At 39.2% G+C, this 25,563-nt stretch overlaps 1 protein-coding gene across 2 annotated transcripts in view; it reads right to left on the bottom strand.

Moving 5' to 3' along the window:
- Ckap2l (cytoskeleton associated protein 2 like) overlaps positions 1-19,833 on the bottom strand; it is a 39,867-nt gene extending 20,034 nt beyond the window's left edge. For both annotated transcript variants that reach the window (XM_042670948.1, XM_042670950.1), the window contains exons 1-4: positions 19,747-19,833; positions 16,272-16,338; positions 14,030-14,081; positions 2,865-4,039 (exon numbers count right to left, since the gene is read on the bottom strand). In XM_042670948.1, coding sequence (XP_042526882.1) covers positions 2,865-4,039; positions 14,030-14,081; positions 16,272-16,338; positions 19,747-19,777 — 1,325 coding nt within the window. In that variant the 5' untranslated portion in view covers positions 19,778-19,833. The remainder of the gene's footprint in view (positions 1-2,864; positions 4,040-14,029; positions 14,082-16,271; positions 16,339-19,746) is intronic.
- Positions 19,834-25,563: the final 5,730 nt, after the last annotated feature.

The raw sequence follows: 25,563 nt of genomic DNA, 5'->3' as shown, positions 1-25,563 counted from the left end.
GGGCATCCTTTCATTTTCTTTTTTTCTTTTTTTGGGTCCGGTCATGGGGCCTGAACTCTGGGCCTGGGTGCTGTTCCTCAGCTCTTCAGCTCAAGGCTGGCGCTCTACCACTTGAACCACAGTGCCATTTCCGGCTTTTTTCTTTTTTTGCTTATGTGGTGCTAAGGAATTGAACCCAGGGCCTCAGGCATGCAAGGCAAGCGCTCTACCACTGAGCCACCTTCCCAGCCCATCCTTTCATTTTCTTAATCCATGCCCATTCCTGTCTCAAGGTCTTGCATCTTCCATCCCCTGTTCAAATGACACTTCCTTAAAGAGTAATTATCTGTGAATATCCAGTCTTATGTAGTCAACATATTGCTTGTCTGTCTCTAGGATGCAAGCTCTGTGAAGGCAGAAATGAATAGTGCATAGCACAATACCTGGCCCACACAGGTTTATGTAATGATATCTAGTAAAGTTTATCTTGTCAGTCGTGGGGCTTGAACTCTGGGCCTGGGCACTGTCCCTCAGCTTTTCAGTTCAAGGCTAGTGCTCTACCACTTGAGCAACAGCGCCACTTCTGGCTTTTTCTGCTTATGTGGTGCTGAGGAATCGAATCCAGGGCCTCATACATGCAAGGCAAGCACTCTACCACTGAGCCACCTTCCCAGCCCCAAGTTTATCTTTTTAAAGTGTGAGATTCCATGAGTATAAATGTATGAAGACATGTAACAATAACTATAATCAAGATAGAAGATAAGCCCTACCCACTAATCCATTTACTACTTACTAGTAAACCTTACCTCTATTCTCTAATTCCTAGAGATCATCAATTTGGCTTTTTTTTTTTTGCCAGACCTGGGCCTGGGCATTGTCCCTGAGCTTCTTTTGCTCAAGGTTAGCACTGTACACTTGAGCCACAGTGCCACTTCCGGCCTTTTCTGTGTATGTCATGCTTCATGCAAGATAGTCAAGCACTCCATCACTAGACCATGCTCCCAGCCTGGCTTTTTTTTTTTGACCCTATAGTTTTGGTTTTTAAATGATGTTAATAAGTAAATATTAAGAAATGGATGTTAGGGATGGGAAGGTGGCTCAGTGGTAGAGTGCTTGCCTTGCATGCATGAGGCCCTGGGTTCGATTCCTCAGGGCCACATAAGCAGAAAAAGTCAGAAGTGGCGCTGTGGCTCAAGTGGTAGAGTACTAGCCTTGAGCTGAAGAGCTGAGGGACAGTGCCCAGGCCTAGAGTTCAGGCCCCATGACCGACAAAAAAAAAACAAAAACAGGATGTCATTAGCTCTTTTGTTTCTTTTCGATTTCAGAGTACCATTCGTACTTATGAATAGCTTATTTTGGCCTCAACATTTTTTATTCACTTTCATTCTGCTTACCTAACAACAGAAGTTGAGATATGTCCCTGGAATTCTTGCTAGCTTCACAGCCTTCCTTTTCATCATAAACAAAGGGGGAACCTTTCTTTTCTAAAATCAGCTTGTTCCTAGCATCTCAATGCCAGTATTTTATTTCTCTAAGACTTTCCATATATACCTCAAATCATAAGTTACAGAGGGGTAGAGACTGACTATGTGCTCACTGTTCTAGTTCCTTCCTGAGCCTGGCACATCAGAAGTTGCTAAAGGAATATGTGAATGCATGGAACCTTTGCCATCAAAGTAATCATGTGCAACAAGCCACAACCTGTCTTAGGACCACTTCTCTCTTGTCTGGGAACTCATTTACTAGCTCAGGGGTTTCTCAATCACTTTTCTTTGTACTCAGATGGTTGGTCCTTCTTGCCATCAGTCTTAGCTCTCAACTCAGATGTGACTGTTGGAAGTACCTTCCCTGACCCTTGTATCTAAGCTGGTCATCTCAGCCCTTCCCTCTCAGTTATGTATCTGTGCACAGGGGCAAAGAGCTTGTTGGTAGTGTTTATCCTAAGATTAAATCTTGACCTCACTTTACTCTCTTGGCACCTGTCAGCTCTCATGTAAGTTTCCATGCTCCTTTCACCTCTTTATGCTCACTGCAACCACATACACACCTGTGTTCTTCTTGGGAAGTTCACCTCATTCTGAGACTATGCTTGGGGAGAAAGTGTATGAAGTCCTTTGGCTCAAGTTTCAAGTATCATGCATGTTGTCCCAACAACCCAAGAACCTGCTTGTTTCTTCCATCTGAGCTCAACATTTGGACAAATGCTCCTTTCTATGTTATCTTACTTTCCAAAACTTATCTACTCTGACTCATGCAGCTTCTTGTTCTTCTTCTCTGAAAACTTTATTGGATTCAATGACAGGCCTGCTTGACAAGGAACCACCACTAACCACTTCATATTTATGTGAACTCACTATTAGGGTCCCTTTTTACCTCCTTGTCTTAGATGTTTTTCAGTCCCTGCAGGTACTTCTTGAGTGAGCAGTCTATACTTGCAACCCTGATTTCTTTCTCATCTATTCTATTTTTTTTTTTTTTTAATTTTAGGTTAGTACCAGGGCTTGCTCAGCTGGCACTCTACTACCTGAGCCATACCTCTAGCCTGGCTTTTTGCTGGTCATTTTGGAGACAGAGACTCTCAGACTTTACTGCCTATGCTAGCTCTGAACACTGATCTTCCAGATTTCAGTCTCCTGAGTAGTTAGGATTATAAATGTAAGCCACCATGCCTGACTGTTTAAATGCTGTATTTTTTTAAATTATAGAATGCCTTATAACACATGTACATATCACCCAGCTCTGCTAAGTCTCAACATTTGCCACAGTTAATCTAAATCTTGTTTTATAGTCTGTAATTAAAAATAACTTAGAAACTATTTCCTGACCAAATATTCTTGATAATAGATTATATTAAGTCACAACATTTTAGAATCAAAACAATGTACCTTCGATCCTCTGTTGCTGCCTTCCTTTTAGTATTTGGATTGGTTTGGGTATCATTTGGGACTCCTCTCCCATTTATGGTTGTGATTCCTGCTTTAGTTTTGGGAGCTGTCTTGTTCAGAAAATGCTTCTGGGGAAGAGCAGTTTTCAACTTGGAGTTCAAAGTCTGTGCTTTTTGTTGAAAGATGTTAAATTTGTTATCATTGGTTCTGTTTGCTTTTATGCTAGGAGTGCTTGGAATGACTGATGTCTGAGGTCTTAGAGAATGTTGTCTAGTCTTCTGATCTTGCTTGCTCTTTGGATGTTGGTTAGTTGCTCCCTGAAGCAAGTTTGGATGTGTTGTAAGTCTCATGGGTTTTACCTTCTGTTCAGTAGTATGGAGTGACTGTAACTTAGTTTCATTTGTTCTTCCATATTTACCCCTGTTGGCCTTCATATCATTTATATCCTTAACCACTGGTTTCTTTGATGCTTGAGACCTACTATGGGTCTGAATAAAGTGAGAGGGAACTGTCCTTGAGGACTTTTCTTTTGGTTTTGTACAAGTTGCAATTCTAGAGAGTTGCTGTGATTTTACTGGTAGAGTCCAGATTTGTGTTTCTCCAACATTTTTTTTATTAACTCTGTCTTTCAGAACAGCACTATTAACTGAATTTTTGCTTAAGACTTTTTTAGGAGCCAAACCGCACTTGGTTTGCTTGTAAGTGTTAGTCTTTGGCTTACTTAGAATACGTAATTCAGGATCTGGCTTTTGCTTAGGTTCTGATGAAGTTTGGAGCAAGTTCTCTTTGTTCATCTCTTTTACAAAGCCACTCAAAGATTTGTTTTCACCATGGGAATTATCCATAGAGTCCATCCATTTAGCATTTCCCTGACTGGCTCCATGCTGCTTTATAGTTTTCAATTCCTGTGTAGTAGAGGACCTCCTAGGTTTTGTTGACAGTTCTGCAGTGGATGACCCAGCTTCATGCTGCTGGTGATTCTTGCTGTATGGTTTACAATTTGGGTTAGAAGAAGCATATCTTGAAGTTGGCATTTTGCTCAGAAGTGGCTCTAACTTTGACTTCTGAGACCCAAAGATATTAGTTGGTCCGGACTGGAGTTTAGTGTTGACAGTCCTTGTAGATTTGATAGGTAAAATAGCATGGCTGGTAATATCCTTTTTGGGTCTAATAGTCTGAAAAGACAAAGAAAAATATATTAAAAATCTGTAGTAGGGCTGTGGCTCAAGTGGTAGAGCACTTGCCTTGACAGGCCAAGGCTCTGAGTTCAACATCCAGTAGCAGCATTAAAAAAAAAGCTGGCCACTGGTGGCTCATGCCTATAATCCTAGCTACTCAGGAGGCTGAGAACTAAGAATTGTGGTTTGAAGCCTGCACGGACAGGAAAGTCCACGAGACTCTGATCTTCATTTAACCATCAAAAAAGCTGGAAGTGGAGCTGTGGCTCAAGTTGCAGAATGCTAACCTTGAGCAAAAGAGCTCAGGGACAGTGCCCATTTAATCATCAAAAAAGTTGGAGGTAGAGCTGTGGCTCAAGTTGTAGAATGCTAACCTTGAGCAAAAGAGCTCAGGGACAGTGCCCAGGTGCTGAGTTCAAACCCCAAGAACAGCTGCCCCCATCCCCCTCCAATTGTAATAGATTACTGTTTTAAAATAATGAGGAAAATAACTGCTTAAACAAATGTTAGATAATATAGTTTAGAATTTCATTTAAGAAAGCTGAATCCTTAGAAAATAAAGTTTTACTTCACTAATAGATGATTTTGGAACGAGTTCCTATTATATATATATATATATATATATATATTTTAAATTAATTAATTAATTTTTTTTTGTCGTCAGTCATGGGACTTGAACTCTGGGCCTGGGCACTGTCCCTCAACTCTTCAGCTCAAAGCTAGCGCTCTACACTTGAGCCACAGTGTCACTTCTGGCTTTTTCTGTTTATGTGGTACTGAGGAATCGAACCCAGGGGCTCATGCATGTGAGGCAAGCACTCTACCACTGACCCACTTTCCCAGCCCCTAGAGTATTTTTTTTTATTTTGACAGAATCAAGAAGATATTCAGTTATTAACAAAACAATTGCTATTTCAAGAAAGAATTTGCCTATATCAAATAGTACTTGCTGAATGTCCATTATTTTCCAATGAAGCATCTTCCCAGGACTCTGGAAAAATACACCTCTAAGGCTTTTTTTGTCTTCTTCCTCTACAAATGACTATGTGATACTACTCTAGTATCAACTAAGACTCTGTTTTGTTCCTATCAATCAGGCAAGGAGACAGACTGGAGGATAGGAGGTCTGGAGTAAGTTGGAGCATCTCACTAAACACCTAACATCTTAGTAGTTAAGTTATATTTGTGAAGGCAGTAAGCTTTAAGGTTTGTGTATTACTAATGTGCAAATATTTTAGTCACATGATTGGGTTTTTTTTGGGTCGAGTTGTGGGGCCTGAACTCTGGGCCTGGGCGCTGTCCCTCAGCTCTTCAGCTCAAGGCTAGCGCTCTACCACCTGAGCCAGAGCACCACTTCTGGCTTTTTTTCTTTTTGCTTATGTGGTGCTGAGGAATCGAACCCAGGGCCTCAGGCATGCAAGGCAAGCGCTCTACCACTGAGCCATCTTCCCAGCCCATATGATTTAATTTTGGATAAGAAAAGAATTATGTTACAGCAATTTAAAAACTAGGGAGGAGAGTTTAAACTGATATGATGACCAATAGGAACAAGCTACTATAGATTCTGAAACATCCACAGTGAAAGCAGTCACTCAGAAAGGAGAATCTGGAGCATATAAGAATATGTGTCTCCCAGGAAGGATATGGAAGTGGTGATAGTTACCATGCTCTTGAGAATATTGTGAAGAATTATGTGGTGGTTATGTAAAGGAACTCTGTAGCTAGCGCTATATGGCATTAACAGCAAGAGATACCTGTCTTGGAAAGTCCTGGTACACACTGTTGCTAAGATTAGGGTGCAAGTGAAAAGCAGAGAGATAGCTGCAACATAGGGTTACTGCTTAGACCCAACATTTATATCCATCTCAGATCTCTGCATCATTGCTCATGGAAAAAGTGGAAATAGTGACACGAAAACTTTCCTGTATGTGTTTTTGTTGTGTTTTCTTATATATTTACTTATATGTTTAATGAATCTCAGATATAATTAGTTCATATAGTATAAAATCTGCCATTTTAAAGTATATAACCAAGTGAGTTTTAGTGTACTTATAAGGTTGAACAACAATCACGACTATGTAGTGCCAGAAGATTTAAATCACCTTAGAAAGAAATCCAGTACTTGTTGGCAGCTGTTCTCTCTTTTCTTCTCCCATAGCCCTTGGCCACTAATGATCTACTTTCTGTTTCTGTATCTGTACTGATGGGCCAGTTATACAGATGGAATCATTATAAAATATAGTTTTGTGTCTAGTTCTTTTCACTTAGCATGTTTTCTAGATTCACTCATAGTATATAGTATGTAGCAGTACTCATTTTTTCCCCCAAAGTTAAATAACTTATATTTTAGAGAAGTTTTAGGTTCATGTTAAAATTGAGCAGAAGGTACCCAGGGATCCCTTAATTGCTTATTCCCAAATATGTACCTCATTACTTTTTTTTAGGGTAAAATAATATTCCATTATATGATTATACATATTCACTCATCAACTTATTTCTACTTTTTGGGTGCTATGAACAATGTTGCTATAAACTATTTGTGTGCAAGCTTTGTGAGAGTATATGTTTTCAATTTTATGGTATACCTACATGAAATATATTGAAAAGCAGAATTGCTGGGTTATATGATAAATCTAAGCTTAACTCTTTTTTTTTTTTTTGGCAGTCATGGTGCTTGAACTCTATGCCTGGGGTCTATCCCTCAGCTCTTCAGCTTAAGGCTAGTGCTCTACCACTTGAGCCACAGCGTCACTTCCACTTTCTGAATGGTTTATTGAAGTCTCATGGAGTCTCCTGCCAGGGCTGGCTTTGAACTGTGATCCTCAGATCTTGGCCTGCTGAGTAGCTAGGATTACAGCTGTGAGCCACTGGTGCCTGGTTTAAGCTTAACTTTTGAGGAACCAAAAAAACTTTTTTTTTTTTAGTGTGTATCATTTTTTTTTAAATTGTGAAAATACTGTACAGAGTGGTTACAATTACATGGGCAAGATAATGAGTACATTTCTTATCAAGCATTGTAGCCTCCTCCTTTGTTTCCCCTTCCCATCCAAAAAGAAAAAAAAAAACTATTTTTTAAGGTAGCTGAACCCATTTACATTTCTACTTAAAATGTACACAGGTTCTAGTTCTCCACATCTTCTCCAATACTAGTCATTTGTCTTTTTTTGTTTGTTTGGGTTTTTTAACTTTTTGTTTTTGTCTTTTCTTTTTTGGTATTGAGGATTGGACCCAGGATGTTGGACTTGTTAGGCAAGTGCTTTGCCACTGAGCTACATTCCAGCCCTATTTGTTGTTTTAAATACAGACATTTCAGTAATCATGAAGTGGCACCTCAATGTGGCTTTGATTTGTATTCCCTGACAGTTAATGATGTAGAGAATTTCTTCATATCTTTATCTTCTTTTGAGAAATGTCTTATCAGATCCCTTGCCCATTTTAAAACTAGATTGTTTGTCTTTCAGTAGTTGAGTTTTAGGAGTCATATAACCTGGATACTAGATCCTTACCAGATAAATGACTTGCAAATATTTACTCTTCTACATATTTTACATCTTGATTTTAGATCAGCCTGATCTGGCCAACTTATTATAGGATGTAGAACTGGTTATGCAGTTTCAAGTATCCCAGTGAGAAAGAAAGTGGGCTTAGAAGAGTTATAAGGCTAGCAACTGATAAGTAAATCCAGACCATTGGAACTGGGAGAGATTTTAGAGATCATTAAATTCAGTCTCCTCATCTGAGAGCAAATAGCAGCTCAAGAGTAGGCAAAGAATTAGGGGTCAGAGGAGGTAGAATTTCAATTTTGAACTCTGGACTCTGACTCTTGGTCTCTTTCAACTCACCTCATAACTGATGGACAAAATTGAAAAAGACAAAATAACAACAACAAAAACAAAAACAAGACAATAGAAACAAGAAGAAAGAAATAAAATATTTCAAACTAAATTTGTTATCTTTACTCTGGACATATGAAGCAGGAGTAGGAAGAAAATTCATAAAGGATAAAACTAGATTAAGTCAAGAGAGACAACTGACTGTACAATTGGCACTATGCTAGACTGTAAGGGGATAAATGATAAGATCATGATAAAAAAAGATACTAACACAAGAAAAGTATGATTTAATGAGATAAGGGCCACTATAGAGGCTGGCAGGGACAGCAGAGCCTACTGGTTTCCAAACATTTTGTCCTTATACTCCTAGTTTTTTTTAAAAAACAAACAGTATCCCACAATTAGTTCATATATTCAATACTGCTTATTAAATGCATTTGCTGGGATAAGCAGGATTGGACATCACTTTATTTCTTTTCCTTTTAATATGTAGGTAAGACTAGAGAGGGTGTGTGTGTGTGTGTGTGTGTGTGTGTGTGTGTGTGTGTGTGTGTGTGTGTGTGTGTGTGTGTGTGTGTGTGTGTGTGTGTGTGTGTGTGTGTGTGTGTGTGTGTGTGTGTGTGTGTGTGTGTGTGTGTGTGTGTGTGTGTGTGCTGATCCTGAGGCTTGAATTCAGGGCCTGGGTGCTGTCCCTGTTTCTTTGGCTTCTACCTGAGCCACAGTATCATTTCCAGCTTTTTCTGAGTAGTTTTGTTGGAGATAAGAGTCTCATGGGAACTTTTTCTGCCCAAACTGGCTTCAAACTGTGATCCTCAGATCTCAGTCTTGTGAATAGCTAGGATTACAGGCATGAACTACTGGCACCTGGCTTAGAGGGATGTTTTGTTATAGCACTAACACTCTTTATTTTGAGCTAATCAAGATGCATGTGCTTAAAAATCTCTTAGCCAAATAGTGTGGGTAGATGTATGGTACACATCAGTAGTCCCAGCTGCTTGTGAGGTAGAGATTAGGCGGTTTGTCTTTTGAAGCTAGCCAAGCCACCTTCCTCCCTTACCAAAAAATTAAACAAATAAAGTTAGGCTGGGTGTAGTAGCTCATGCCTGCCACTTCAAGCTATGGCGTTAAGTACAGTAGCTGGGTATGGTGTTGCACATCTGTCATGTTAGCAAGCAGAAAAGTACAAATAGGAGGATTGCAGTTCAGGCATAAAGGGAGACTCTACCACCAGAATAACCAATGAGAAAAGGGCTAGTGCAGTAGCTTAAGTAGTAGAGTGCCCGCTTAGCAAGCAGAAAAGGATGAAGGTACCAAGTGTGGTGGGAAAAGAGACTGCAGGTTAGGTACATTCTAAAACAAATCAATTTTAGATAAATGCAAGTATGAATGTTGAAGACCTTGAACTGGATTTGTTGAAATGTGTGCCCACATACTCATTACATACCTCAACATAAATTCCAGTCTGCGGGTATGAGTAAGTTTCTCTTAGTGTTTCTTAACTCTATCCTTTCAAACAGTTCTGTGAGGTCTTATTATACTCATTTTATACCTAGAGCTAAATAACAGACCTAAGTTCACTTAACTATAAAATGAATTTAGGATGTAGACGTAGGTAGCTCTTAATTATTTTAATATTTACTATTTCTCAGTAAATTTTATAAAGATGTCTATAAGGATTCTTTTTATATTTGGGTTCAATATATTAAAAATCCCTGTACAGGTGGCTCACACATATAATCCTAGCTACTCAGGAGCCTGAGATTTGAAGATCATGGTTTGAAGCCAACCTGGGCAAGAAAGTCTATGAGACTTGAATCCTCAATTAAACACTAAAAAGCTAGAACTAGGGGCTGGGAAGGTGGCTCAGTGGTAGAGCGCTTGCCTTGTGTGCATGAGGCCCTGGGTTTGATTCCTCAGCACCACATAAGCAGAAAAAAAAAGCCAGAAGTGGTGCTGTGGCTCAAGTGGTAGAGCGCTAGCCTTGAGCTGAAGAGCTGAGGGGCAGCACCCAGGCCCAGAGTTCAGGTCCACGACTGGGCCTCCCCCCCAAAAAAAACTAGAACTGTACTTCAAATGTTAGAGACCTAGCCTTGAGCAAAAATCTCAGGGACAATGCCCAGGCCTTGAGTTTAAGCACCAGGACTGGCGTGTGTACGTGTGCGTGTGTGCACGTGCATGCATGCATGCATGCATGCCTGTGAGTGTCCCCCCCCCCCCACATATACAGGAACAGAAAATGAAAAGTTACATTCCCCTGAGTAGTTAACACTATAGTATGGGGACTCTGAAAAAGCCTTATGGGTGCATGCTGGATTTGACCCTTACTGATTGCATAGTTTGACCAAGTACTCTATCTCTCTAAGCCTTAGTCCTGTCATTTGTATAATGGCCATAATAATAACATTATTAACAATAATATCTTGCTTTCTAGAGTGTCATACAATCTGCTTTTTACAAGATAGTGTTAACTTAGGCTTCTTGGTCCATCAAAAGTGTTCTGGTTTGACCATAAACTCAGATGGCCAACTTTTTTACAAGGCTATTTGAATACTGAGATAATGTATATGCCCTGCCCAGTACTAGAAAACAGAAAGTACTCAAAAGTTAACTATTATGTTAGGTATCAAATATTTTTTAAAGTGTGTTATGTAACAATGTCTATAAACTTGCGTAGTCTTTTTAGTTTCTACTAAATTCTGGAATTGCCTTCCTTATCCTTATCTTTACAACTATATAAAACAGATAAGGGAGGTATTATGCTCAATTAAGAGATGATTTACTGAAGTCAGTATTGCCACTATTAGAGAAGACTCTGGGAATTTGTATGAGGGCTCATCCCAGTGGATTTTTCCTTTACAATTTCTGTCATACAGTGCATCTGCACAAAGTAGAAGTCTAACCAAATGTTTCTCTATTTTCATATCATTGCATAATAATTTTGCCTTATATTCATTTTTTCAATGTTTCACAGTATCTAACCATGTCATGCATACAGATGGCACATATTGCCCACTTATGCACATAGATATCTATGTATGCACACACGTGTATAAGTATGCATATATGTGTGCATTCATGTATGTGTAGTTATATATATATATTTGCACATATATATATATATATGTACAAATTGGTACAAATATCTATCTTACCTTGGCCAACACAAAGCACTTTAGAACTTCAACAAAATTATGATTTTGCAAACTAGAGACAGCATTTTTACAGATAAACTTATTACAGATGAAGAAGGCTACTTTTTTAACTTAAACCTTAAATATGTTAATATGTTAGGAATCATTATTCTATTCACATTGTAGCTAACTTAAATTGATTAGGAAAAATATTCTTGCTAAGCAATTCAAAATATTCAACAAAGATACTCTTTTGTTTGTTTATTTACTTTTTGGTGGTGCTAGAGATCAAATCCAGGGCTTTATATATGATAGGCGGATGCTCCACCCCTGAGCTATGTGGCTAGTCCAGTATTCTCTTTTAATGACTACTGAACTACTCATATTTTAAATTATCTTTAAGTAGTTGTACAAAGCAGTTGCCATTCAACAAAGCAGTTTATGAATACAATGTATCTTGATCAGTCACCCCTTTCATCCTCCCAATCCCATTCCCTCCCTCAATTTTCTTAATTTTAAAGAATATATATTGAATTTTATGACTGCATTCTCATCACCTTCCTCTCTTTATTCATCTACCTCCCTCCTTGAGCTACTCAACTTTATGGCCATGTGCAAAGTGGTTAAGACCACTGATACTCAATATTATCACTTAATAGCTACATGACCTTGGGAAACAAACTTTTCTACCATTCAGTTTCCACGTTTACAAAATGGGGTCAACCATAGTACCTACCCTCCTAAGGCTGTGAGAATGCAATTAGCTAATGCAAATCAGAATGTGTTAGGCAGATATTAAGCACTGAATAAATGCTTGCATATATTAAGCGTATATTAAAAGCCCATTTAAGGTATTTTTATTTTTTGTTACAAAATTAAGCTACAATATGTTGTAGTTTTCAAAAATGTTTCTGTCTTATTGGGCCAAATTGCTCTTAAATTTGTGAGGAATCATTTAAAATATATTTTCTTTTCTTTTCTTTTTTTTGTTGGTTGTGGGGTCTGAACTCTGGACTTGGGCACTGTCCCTCAGCTCTTCATCTCAAGGTATCGGCCTACCACTTGAACCACAGCACCACTTCCGGCTTTTTCTGCTTATGTGGTACTGAGGAATTAAACCCAGGGCCTCATGCATGCAAGGCAAGCACTCTACCACTGAGCCAACTTCCTAGCCCTAAAATATATTTTCTTGAGCTGCATCTTCAGTATTTTTATTACTAATCAATTTTAAACTGGATATATATTTTTTTATTGTGAGAATACCATACAGAGGAGTTACAATTACATGGGCAAGATAATGAGTACATTTCTTATCAAGCATTGTAGCCTCCTCCTTTGTTTCCCCTTCCCATCCCTTCCTATCCTCCCCCCCCCCCAAAGTTGTAAAGTTTGTTTTCAACATAACGACTTCTACATCTCATTGTTGCAATGGGTCCACCTGTATCCCTATTTAATCGATTTGTTGTTGCCTCCTCTTTGTTTCCCCTTCCCATACTCCCCCCACCTCCCCCTACACTATCCTCCCCCCCACCAAAGTTGTAAAGTTCGTTTTTCGACCTAACAACTTGTACATCTCCTTGTTGCAATGGGTCTACCTGTATCCCTAGTTAAACGATTTGTTTTTGCTCTTCCCCTCCACAAATTATACTAACATCAAATACAGTGAAAGCAGGGATTATATCGTGGGGAGGGACATACCAAGCAACATAGAAATCATCTTATAAATATGTTAGAAACAATTGCATGAAAGAAAAAAAAAAACATTTGAATACTTATCTTGGGGTTCATTCCCCTAACATCAACTTATTTGACCTTTTCTGTTTGACTCAGACATATACTAGTTATTGCAAATAAGGGAAACCATGGGACCTATGTTTCTTTGGGCCTGGCTTACTTCACTTAATAGAATTTTTTCCAAGTCTTTCCATTTCCTATCAAATGGGGCAATGCCATTCTTTCTGATGGAGGCATAGAATTCCATTGTGTATATATACCACATTTTCTTGATCCATTCATCTACTGAGGGGCATCTGGGTTGGTTCCATATCTTAGCTATAGTAAATAATGCTGCAATAAACATAGTTGTGCTGGTAGCTTTAGTGTGGTCTTGTTTGTAAACATTTGGGTAAATGCCCAAAAGTGGGATTGCTGGGTCTTAGAAAAGGATTGAAAATCAAAATTTTTTTTAGAGACTGAAGAGATTAATTCCATGATTGTCATCCTGTCCTTATAATCTATGTGATTTAATATGGGGCTTTCCAGTCTAAGCAATTCTGATGTGCAACTGAATGGAATCTCTTCATGTTCTCTCAAGAGTTTTGTATCCCCTTATTAATAAAAGATTTCCAACATTTAATGTGGAAACATCTGGCTTGTATGCTCAAATAAACATTGTTTTTTCTTAAAAATACACTTTAGTTTCTATGGACTCTCTCATTTTAAAAGCAACTATAGAATTCCATTGTGTATATACACCATATTTTCTTGATCCATTCATCTACTGAGGGTATCTGGGTTGGTTCCATATCTTAGCTATAGTAAATAGCGCTGCAATATAGTCGTACTGGTAGCTTCAGTGTGGTCTTGTTTGTGAACATTTGGGTAAATGCCCAAAAGTGGGATTGCTGGGTCATAGGGGAGTTCTATGTGGAGTCTTTTGAGGAACCTCCATACTGCTTTCCAAAGTGGTTGAACAAGTTTACACTCCTACCAACAATGCAGTAAGGTTCCCTTCTGTCCACATCCCTTCCAGCATCTGTTGTTATTAGAGTTCTTGATTTTAGCCATTCTAACTGGAGGGAGGTGGTATCTTAATGTTGTTTTGATTTGCATTTCTTTTATGGCTAGAGGTTGAGCATTTCTTCATGTGTCTATTGGCCATCCTTCTTTCCTCTTCAGAGAAGTTTCTCTTTAAGTCTTTAATCCACTTATTTATTGGGCAGTAGTTTCTTTGATGATTTGTTTTTGGGGGATTTAATTTTTTGATAAACTGGATATTTCTTAAGAGACTAATTTCTACTTACAGATTTAGAAGGTGGTGGGATTGAGGCATTATTCTTGGCTTTTAGATAAGGCCTGTAAAAAGGAAAATAAAACTAATCCTTAGTACAGAAGGATCAGCAAATCTTAGGAAGTACAGAGATTAACAATTATGATCAAAATTTTCAAGTCATTAGAGTTTCTGTATATGGTAAAACAATTAAAAATGATCAATAATTAAAAAGTTTCATTATTATACCTTCCTGGTCCTGTATTCCTTCAAGAAATCACAACAGCTCTTAACAACTTTTTGGTGATCCTTTCAGAAATATTATATGCATAAATGCAGCATTCTAATAATACTGATAAAATACATTTGGTTTCTACATTATATGTGTAGTCTTATTCAAATATCAGACACTGGAGATGAGACAATTATCTTCTTTTTTAAAAAAAAAGTTCATTGTTAGCTGGGTGTCGGTGGCTCATGCCTATAATCCTAGCTACTCAGGAGGCTGAGATCTGAGGATCATGGTTCAAAGCCAGCCCAGATAGGAAAGTCCATGAGACTCCTATCTCCAATAAACCACTAGAGAACTGGAAGTGGTGCTGTGGCTCAAATGGTAGAGCACTCACCTTGAGCTGAAGAGCGCAGGGACAGCGCCCAAGCCCAGAGTTCAGGCCCCACGACTGACAAAAAAAAAAAAGGTTCATTGTTAAAGTATTTCCAAAGATTGGATTTTCAGGGGCAAAAATGATATATAGCTGACTGTTTATATCTATGGACTATACAACTGTAGTTTTAAAACTAACTTTTGATAAAAAAATTGAAAAATGATATTGCATCTGCATTGAACACGTGCAAACTTTTTTGTAATTACTGCTAAAAAACAACAGTATACTATTGCACTGTATTAGGTATCATAAGTAATTGACAGATGATTGCACATAGTTTATATGCAAATACTATGCTATTTTATTTTATACAAAGGTCTTGAGCACCTGTGGATTTTGGTATCTGGGGGTAGTCTCAAATCAATACTATCTATACTGAGGCATGATTCAAATAAAAAACACGAATAAAAACAGGGATGTAACATAAAATCTACCTAGTGAGGTTAAACTGCAAAAAATAAAATAAAAGGAAACCAGCAGCATTTAGAAAGATTAAATATCTATTGGGAAAAATTACAAAGAAAGACAGGGTCTTGCTGTGTAGCTCGGGCTAGTGGAGAATTCACTATTTAGCTCAGGGTAGTCAGTTTCTTGATAGCTGGGATTACAGGTATTGACCACCATTCTCAGTCTACCAATCACTCTTTTTTTGTGTGTTGGTTGGGGGCTTGAACTACTCAGGGCTTGGGTGTTGTTCTTGAGCTCTTTTTTTTGTTGTTGTTGGTCGTGGGGTTTGAACTCTGGCTGTCCCTGCACTCTTCAGCTCAAGGCTAGTGAGCCACTTGAGCCACAGCACCACTTACAGTTTTCTGGTGGTAAATTGGAGATAAAGAGTCTCATGGACTTTCCTGCCTAGGCTGGCTTTAAACCTCCTGAGTATGAGCCACCAGTGCTGACTCTATGAATCACTCTTAATGCTATAATACTTAGTAAGACACAGAGATCCTTCCCCTCTGAGGGCTTATGTCCTAGGATTTTGAACACAGCATCTAGTTTGCCAGACAAGGGTTCTACCACATAAGCTGTACACTTAATAAGACCTTGCTTCAAAAGAAAAATGGTTTCAGCTCAATTAACCAAGGAAATAGAGTTGACTAAAAACCCAAGGCAAAATTAAAGGTGACAGTTAACTTTTCAAGAAAAAATGGAGTAATACAACAGGAAGATAATATACTGACAGAAGACAAGAGTGAAATGGTTATGTTCTATCTAACTCAAAAGTACATGTTAGGAGATCTCAGTATGCTAGTATTGAGAACTGGCTTTCACAAGATACACCCAAACCAGGGTCATTCAACTGACTGACCAAAAATTGTCTTCATAAGAATCAACTTCGCCAGAAAAAGAAGGGACAAGAATATTTCCAGCATGATCCCTAATACTGTAGGTCCTCCTTTTTTGGAGCACAATAATAATGCTTCCATCTCTGCCAATAGACTAGGTTTAACTAGTGCTAGTCATATTTGGACTAAAGTACTCTTTTTATGTAATCTTCAGATCTACAATGTAGGCTGAATAGGTTACAAACAGAAAAGAGCTACTTGTAAAAAAGGCTTTAAGTTAGTATTAACAAGGACAACAAAACTGACATAAATATGTAGAGAAACTCACTTGGTATTTAGATTCTTCAGTTTTCCCTTGGCTGCTAAGTACTCCTGGAGCTTTTTCTGACGCTCTTCTGTAAAACACAGAACCAAATAAAAACAGAATTTAGCTTGAGATTTTATCAAGTTCATATATATCCTAAAACATGGCACTCTTCTATAATGATTTTAATTTATAACATAATGTGAAAAAGTATCCAGTCTTTAAGTCTGGCTTCAAGTTAGTATCAACATTAACAAAATCCAAGTCTTATAATAAGCTCCTTGTATTACTATTTGTAATAAACTACTTGTACTACTTCTTTTAATCCATACAATCATCCCACTGGGTACTGTGCATTATGAAATTCAAAGAGGGTAAATGACATGTTTCAAGTTATCTAGCTAGTATGAAACAAAAGCAAATCTGAGACCATATTTATTGTATCCCAGAGTCCTTAATTAGGCCATTGTTCTCAGCTATAACACATCATACTTTACATGAAGAAATTCTTTTTCTTTTCTTTTTTTTTTTGTCGGTCGTGGGGCTTGAACTCTGGGCCTGGGCGCTGTCCCTGCGCTCTTCAGCTCAAGACGAGTGCTCTATCACTTGAGCCACAGCAACACTTACAGTTTTCTGGTGGTAAATTGGAGATAAGAGTTTCACGGACTTTCCTGTCCGGGCTGGCTTTGAACCAAGATTTTCAGATCTCAGCCTCCTGAGTAGCTAGGATTACAGGCATGAGCCACTGGCACCTGGCTTACATGAAGAAATTCTAACTGGCCTACCTAAACTGTTGAGCCAAGGCTGGTTTTGTGTGTGTGTGTGTATTCTTGTGTGTTTCCTTCTTGAGATGGATGGTGATTTTTACACACAAACCCATACTCAGTTCCTTTTGGAACTAAAGAAAAAAGAGCCAGGTTGGCAGGGTAGGGGGAGTTAGCGGTAAACATCTATACAGTAACTTTTATGACAGGCATTTATGGGAAAATAAAAAGTTAATATAGGCTGAATATACTAATTCAACATCTGAAATTTAAAAGGGCCAACATGACACAAATTCCATGCTTGACTTCATGTAACTGATCAATTAAAACTAATATACACTACAAATATTGTATTAAATTACCTTCAAGTTATGTATGAAAAATATATAAAATATAAATGTAGCCAGGCATGGTGGCCTACCTTGTAATCCCAGATACTCATGAAGTAGAGACAGAAAAATACCAGTTTGAGGGCAGCCTAGGGAAAAATGTAGTAAGATCCTATCTCAAAAACAAGCCAGGTTGAGGGCTGGGAAGGTGGCTCAGTGGTAGAGCGCTTGCCTTGCATGCCTGAGGCCCTGGTTTCAATTCCTCAGCACCACATACGCAAAAAGAAAAAAGCCAGAAGTGGCGCTGTGGCTCAAGTGGTAGAGCTCTAGCCTTGAGCTGAAGAGCTGAGGGACAGCGCCCAGGCCCAGAGTTCAGGCCCCATGACCGGACCCCCCCCCCCAAAAAAAAAAAAAAAAACCCGAGCCAGGTGTAATAGTATATGACTATAGTCTCAGCCACTCAAGAGGCAGAGGTAGGAGGATTATAGTCTGAGGCTGGTCCAGACAAAAGCATAAGACCCTATCTAAAAATAAACTAAAGCAAAAGGAGATGGGATGTGGTAGAGTACTTGCCTTGACTTCAAAATCAGGTATTGTCAAAAAGAAATGCAAATGAATTTTATATTCACATCCTCAGGATATTTTATTATACATACAAGTATTTCCAATCTGAAATCTGAAATCCTTCTGATCACTAGCAATTCAGATAAGGGATACTTGAACTGTTTCTCTGATTTCCAGAATACTTTCAATATAGCAGTGGAGATAAACACAACACTAATTATAATATATGGCAAAATCTAGATGCCCTAAGAAAAGGTCAAAGAAAAAAATTGTGTGAGTTCATCAGTGCATGGTGAGAGGAGCAAATTGTTTTGAAAAGATTAAAAATACATAATTTTTTCTTTTTTGTCGGTTGTGGGGGCTGAACTCTGAGCCTGGATGCTGTCCCTCAGCTCTTCAGCTCAAGCCTAGAGCCCTACTACTTGAGCCACAGCACCATTTCTGGCTTTTTTCTGCTTATGTGGTGCTGAGGAATTGAACCCAGGGCCTCATGCATGCAAGGCAAGCACTCTACCACTGAGCCAACTTCTCAGCCCTCATAATCATTTTTTTTTTTAAAAAAAAGGCTGCAGAGGTGCAAAACTATTCTTAACTCTCCATGGTTCTTTTTTGACTCTAATGCATCTTTATCAAATAGCTATGAGAAATGTACTTAAGTTCATGTTCAACATGTAGAGTCTCACATACAGGGTTAGAGTAACACCTCTTGAAGAGTTGTTACACGAAGCACCAAGGACAGGGCCTAGGACAGGCATGGTTGAACAATCAACACTGAATGCAAAGGAATCTTGAACACTGTTGTGGGAATGTAAATTTGTGCTGCCAGTATACAAATAAGCATGGGGGTTCTTTAGAAAACTAACAACTACCTCCTTATGACCATGCTATACTACTCTTGGGCATATATCTAGAGGAAATGTAAGTCAGTACACAATAGAGATACCACAACAGCCAACCTATGGAACCAGTTCAGGTGTCTATTAACAGATGAATGGATAAGGGAAATGTGGCATACATACACTATTCAGCCATAAAGGGAAAAAAAAGTCATTTGCAAGAAAACAAATGGATCTGGAGATCACCATGTAAGCAAAATTAAGCAGACTTAGGAAGACAACTATTGCATGAACATGAACATAAATGGGGAGCTATTTGGATAGGGGAAGGAAGTGGGAGATAAAATGGGAGAGAATTGCAGTTCTGCATGAAAAGATCAGAATAAACTCACTCACTCAAAATTGTAAGAAAGATTTTTTAAAAGGGGGCGGGTTGTGGGAGAGTAAGAAATAGAAGGGACCAACCGGGTCAAAGTATAGTATATGCATGTATGGAAATACAATCTAAAAGCCCTAATGAAAAATGTGAGGAAAAAAGATCGGTTCTGTCTGACCGCTTGGTGGCAACCGCGCCGGAGCATACAGAAGGGCAGGAAAGGCTCCAGACTGATCAGAGTTCAAGGAACCCAGGAGCCTAGGACCCCGCGCACGATCCAATCAAGCTCCCAGAGGCAGCAGGGGTGGAGGGGCCGAGCACCCCCTTCTGGCTACCTGCAAAGTCGGCAGCAGCTCAGTGCCCGGACCACACCTTCCCACCGTGTGAGCGGTGGTGTGACCCGGGGCGGAACCCTAGTTTCTTTATCTCGACCGTGTTTCAACCTTGGACAGGGCTGTTGCAAGGCCTGAAGTGGGGACTCCATCCCGGGTCCAGGCCTCTACTACGGGGCCCGGTCTGGGGAGACTGAGGTAGACGTGAACGCAAACGGGAATCGTCAGGTGGAAGGACTCCCTATTTCCCTGCCCTTGCTCCAACGCCTGCCAGAGCGGGGCGCGCGGTGGTACTCACCAGCGGCTGCGGAGGGCCCAGGCCCCACCATGATTCCCAACTTGGACAGTTTTCCTTTCAAAGGCCGCGCCTAGGAGCCGCGGCTGCGGAACCGCGCGTCTGCACTCCCATTGGCTTTCGCGGGTTTGAAACTCACCAATTAGAAGCAGATGAGGGCGGGCAACAGGAAAAAGACGCAAGGTGCTAGCTGCTCTGGGGCGCTTTGATTGGCCGAGGGTGTGGCGTCTGTCGGCCCGCCGTAGAGCCCGGCCTTTGCAGACGCCGTCACCACAGACACTGTCAGCCGTCAGGGCTCGTGGCGGAGGCTGTGGAAGCCCCACCCACCCAGCTGGCGCTGGGGCACAGACCGAACCCATCCCAGGCTTAGGTATTCGTTCAGATTCACTGGCACAGTGGACAAAGAAACCCTAAATCTAAAGAGTTTGGTGCCTTAGAGTCCTTAAGGGACGGATGAATTTCTTTCATTTTTATAGTCTATTATAGATATATACTCTACGTATATGCTGTCAATATGTATTAATCCTATTATATATTATTGTAAGTATATATCTAGTGTATGGTGTATACTATAATAGTTCATTATAGCACATACCTTTTGTTTGTCCACTCATCCACAGACGGATTTGTGAGTTGCTTCCACCGGTGGCTATTGTGACTAAGGTTATTATGAGTATTGGTGCACAATTATCTCATTGTTGGGCATACACCAAGAAGCAATACTGTTGCACCACAACATAATCCACATTTTAGCTTCTTGAGGACTATCATACAGGGTGATGGTCCTCTCTCTGGCCCTTCCTTCACCTCCCATTGGATTGAACTCAGTGCCTGGACTTTCTATCGCTTAAGCCACAGCCCCAAAGTCCTCAAACCCAGATTTTCCTACTTCTACCTCCTGATTACCCGGGATTACAAATATATACCACCACTTCGGACAGGTAGCTCTGTTTTAAATGTATATATTTTTATTTGGCCTCCTCAGCTGGGATAGTAGAAGATAGGCTCAATTGTCTCAGTCGCCAGGATTTTATTCTTCTTATTTCAGTCTATTTTTTCTATTTGACGTTTTCCCCTTATTTAGATATTCTGCAATTTCACAAAGCTCTGGGAAATGTTCTTGGCACTTTACCTTGTATCCTTGGGAGATTGATAGAGCGGGGTCTTTGGTTACTGAGTTTGCTTAACAGGGGGGTACTGAGCATAAAACTATCACAATAGAACTTCCCTTTGGCTTCAGATAGGCAGTTTGGAAGAACCATAACAGAGTTAATGGACTTATGTATTTTGATTTTACATTAGTAGTATAAATTTTTTTTGAAGAAGGAAATTATCAGGAAAACTGGTGAGTATTTTAGTGAAAAAAAAAAAGACTGTTGAGGACTATGAATTTGTGCTTAATGATTACTCTAGTAGTTTGGCAAGAACCTCTTTGAGAATGAATAAGAAAGGAGATCCTTCATAGTTTAAGAAATGTGAGGTTGGTCTTTGGTGAATCTGAGTGACTGGATTAGTGTAATTTTAGAAGTCATCTTGTCCTGTTTCCTAGCTAATACTAGGGTATTCTCCAGCTCGCACTTTGCAGAAATGCTTCTGGTGCTGGGGGAACTACCTTGTTCCCCAATTGGAATTTTAAGGGACCTTATTAAACCTTCCTTAAAATGAGCTCAAATATATCCTTTTGTGCTGTGTGCTTGTACTGGTATTTGAACTTAGGGCCTCTCTCTCCAGATCAGCTTTTTTTTTTTTTTTTCAAGGCTAGAATTCTACCACTTTAGCCACACCTTCATTTCTGCTTTTTTTTTTCCTGGTTAGTGGGAGATAATAATATCTCAGATTTGTCTGCTTGAGCTGGCTTTGAACTACAATCTTCATATCTCAGCACCTAAGTACCTAAGATTACAGATGTGAAGTAAACTCACCCATTTTATGCCCTTTTTGAACTGGTTTCATCCTTTGGAGCATCATAGTTTAGATCTGAATCTTTTTTTCAGTTCTTTGGATATTTGAAGGATTATCTGAAGGACTATTTTGTAGAACATGAGATGTGTGGAGAAAGTGAAGCAGATTAAAAAAAATTCTTACTTCATCCAGCAGCTTATCCATATTAGTACGCTGCTTTTCCCTTGCTTATGGTACCACACTTTTTAAAAACTCAATCTGTCTTCATTTCTTCTAGTTAATTATTATTATCTTTATCAGCTTTACTGAGATGTTCTGGGTCATAGAACTCACTTATGTATGCAGTTCAATTTTACAACTTTTTTTTTCCAGTCTGGGACTTGAACTCAGGGCCTAAACACTGTCCCTGAACTTCTTTTGCTCAAGGTTAGCACTCTATCACTTGAGCCACAGTACCACTTTGGGCTTTTTCTGTTTATACGGTACTGAAGAATTAAACCCAGGGCTTCATTCATGCTTGGCAAGTACTCTACCACTCAGCCACATTCCCAGGCCCAATTTTAGAGCATTTTTTAAATCATTATTTAAAGAAGTCCATACTCATTAGCAGTCAGTCCCCATTCATTTCTTCCGCCTAACCCCAGGAAATCACTAGACTATGTTCTAGCTCTATAGATTTGTCTATTGTGGACATTTCATGTGCATGGAATTATGTAGTATGTGATCTTTTACTTAGAATACTATTTTAAAGATTTATCCATGTTGTATCATGTATGGGTATACAACATTTTATTTACCCATTCAGTTGATGGACAATTGATTGTTTCTGCTCCTTGGCTACTACGAATATGAACTTTCATATGCAAATCTTGTTTGGACCTATGTTTTCAATACTCATAGGTATATACTTGTTATGTCTTGTCCCCTCTGAAACTTATTTTGGAATTTGTTTGATATTGCAATGGTGGTGGGAGGAAGACCTGCAGAAGATTGTTAGGAGAGATTAATACTTTTCTTGTGATAATGAGTAAATTCTTGAGCATCAGAATAAATTACCAAGAGAATGTGCTGTTAGAAGAATTCAGCCTTTCTTGCATGTTCTTCTGCATGCAGTCACTTCTCCTTCTGTCCTCTATGATGTAATGACGTAGCATCCTTATATATCTAGGGTGGCTATTAGATGAAGTAACCTAATCTTTGACTTACCAGCCCCAAATGAAGAACTCGCCTTTAGCAATGCCAGTCTTGGGTGTTATATTATAACAGAATATGGCCTGTGAAGCATCTCATGAATAGAATAACTGTGTCATATGGCAATTCTATGTTTAACCATTTTGAGGAACTATCAAATATCTTTGAAAAGTAGTTGCACCATTTTCCATACCCATCAGTCTCTCTAGGTCTTCAATAGATTTTGTTATTGTCCACCTTCTTCTTTTTCTAATTTTTGATTTTTAAAATTATTTTTAAATAGTTGTACAAAGGGGTTACCATTCAACATGTCAGTTTATAAGTACAGTGCACCCTCTTCCTCCTCCTCCTCCTCTTCCTCCTCTTCCTCTGCTTCCTCCTCCTTTTTCTTCTTTTTTGTTGGTCATGGACTCGAATTTAGGGACAGGGCTCTGTCCCTGAGCTTTTTCGCTCAAGCTCTGGGCCACTTTGAGTTACAGCACCACATCCAGTTGTCAGGTGGTTTATTAGAGACAAAAGTCTCAAAGACTTTCTTGCCTGGACTGGCTTTGAACTGCAATAATCAGATCTCAGCCTCTTGAGTAGCTAAGATTACAGGTGTGAGACACTGGTTCCTGGCATAAAATTTTTCTTTCTTTCTCTCTCTCTCTTTATTTATTTATCTTCTTTATTTACATTCTAGTGGGTGTGACATAGCATTTCATATAGTTTTCATTTGTATTTCCTTGATGGCTAATGATGTTGAGCATCTTTTCATATGTTTATCAAACAGATATGACCTTTTCATATATTCTTAGAAGTGGAAATCTATTAGGAGCCTTTGTCTTTTTTTTTTTTTGTCAGTTGTGGGGCTTGAACTCTGGGCCTGGGTGCTGTCCCTTCCTGAGTGCTTCAGCTCAAGGCTAGTGCTCTACCACTTGAACCATAATGCCACTTCCGGTTTTCTAGTGGTTAATTGGAGATAAGAGCCTCACAAACTTTACTGCCGAGGCTGGCTTTGAACCATGATTCTCAAATCTCAGCCTCTTGCATAGCTAGGATTACAGGTGTGGGCCACTGGCGCCTGGCTGCCTTTGCCTATTTTAAAATGGGTCATTAGAATGTGTTATGCTGCTACTACAAAATTCCTGGGATTGAGTACTTTGTCAAAAATACTTCTGAAGGCTTAGAAGTCCAAGGTCAAGGGGTACACATCTAGTGAGAGTTAATTTTGTTTTGTTTTAATGCTCTATTATGGCAGAAGGAAGAAGGGTAAGAGAATGTGTATGTATGTAAGCAGGATGAGGGAACTAGAGGAAAGGGAGAAAGGGGCTGAACTCATTTAAAAAACCAGGAAACTACTCCCACATAGTGAACTCACTTCTGCAATTACAGCATTAAATCATTATGAAAGTCAAACCCTCATGACTTTGTTACCTCTTAAAAATTATACCTTTCAACATTGTTGCATTAGAAATTAACTTTTTAATGTCTATATTATCAATCAAGTCTTTTTGCTTCTTGAGTGTTCTTAGTTATCTCTCAACTTTAAGTCTGGGGGCTTCAGCTGGTGTTTGGGATATGAGGGAATTCACCAAGACTTAGGGTGGAAATCAAGGAAGCAGAGGTTTACTTTCTTTTCTGAGAGAGGAAAGGGGGAGATGCTGTAGACACTGTTGGCCATAGTGAGATTAGGCCTGGAGTTTATAAACATTTAAGATGTCAAAGGAATATACTGCTGACATTTTGTATTTTAGTTCAGCTATCTATTCCAGGAAGCTTGTTGAAGTGGTCAGATTCTCATTGGGTTTCCAAGGTGGTTGTTTGTCAGCTTGCATAATACTTTCCAAGCAGAATTGAGGCATGTGAAACATGCTCTGTCTGGAGTGTGGGTAGTAGGGGAAGAGGGAAGAGTCAATAAAGGGCAAAGGAGGGTGAATATGGTCAAAATATGTTTAAAAAAATAGAACCCTGAAACTTGTTAAACTTGGCTTGGGAAGGGCTGAAGGGATATGAAAGAGTGGCAAAGGGGGTGAATCTGATCAAGGTACGTTGTATGTGTCAAAATGAAATCCCTTTGTGCAACTAATTGATGCTAATAAAAATAAAGCTCTTTAGAACTAATCTTCAGTGCCTAATATTAGGAAGTGCTCACTCAAAGACTTAAAAATTCACCTAGCTAGGTGCTGGTGGCTTATGCTTTTAATTCTAGCTACTAAGGAATCTGAGATCTGAGGATTATGGCTCAAAGCCAACCCAGGTGGAGAAGTCCATGAGACACTTATCCTCAGTTAACCACCAAAAAGCTAGAAGTTGACCAGTGGCTCAAGTAACATAGCATTAACGTTAAGCACAAAAACTCAGAGACAGCACCCAGGCCCTGGATTGGCAAAAAAAACTAAAAACAAAAAAACCCAAACAAACAAACACACACACACAAAAGAAACAAAACAAAAATTCACCTCTATTCTTTGGGGAGATATTGGCTGGAAGATATACAAAAGTTGAAATAATCAGAGAACTAGCTGCAATGTATAGATAATTTGTTGATGGCCAGTAGGACTTAAGAGCTTTGCTTAGGAAACACTGATCGAATTCCTATCACTTGTTGAATGTACATATATGCTGCCTTCCTCTAAAGTACAAATTTTCAAAGAACAAGTTCTTTACCCGAGGTCCACAGAAAAAGACTTATATTCAAATCCTTAGAATCTAAAAAGAGTTGTGAGGGTTCCTGGAACTGGTAGG

This window comes from Dipodomys spectabilis, unplaced genomic scaffold, assembly GCF_019054845.1.
Source record: "Dipodomys spectabilis isolate Male_0828 unplaced genomic scaffold, ASM1905484v1 ptg000588l, whole genome shotgun sequence".
NCBI classification, from domain to species: domain Eukaryota; kingdom Metazoa; phylum Chordata; class Mammalia; order Rodentia; family Heteromyidae; genus Dipodomys; species Dipodomys spectabilis.
The sequence above is the reverse complement of the archived record's forward strand: the minus strand, read 5'-3'. Positions and strand labels throughout refer to the sequence as shown.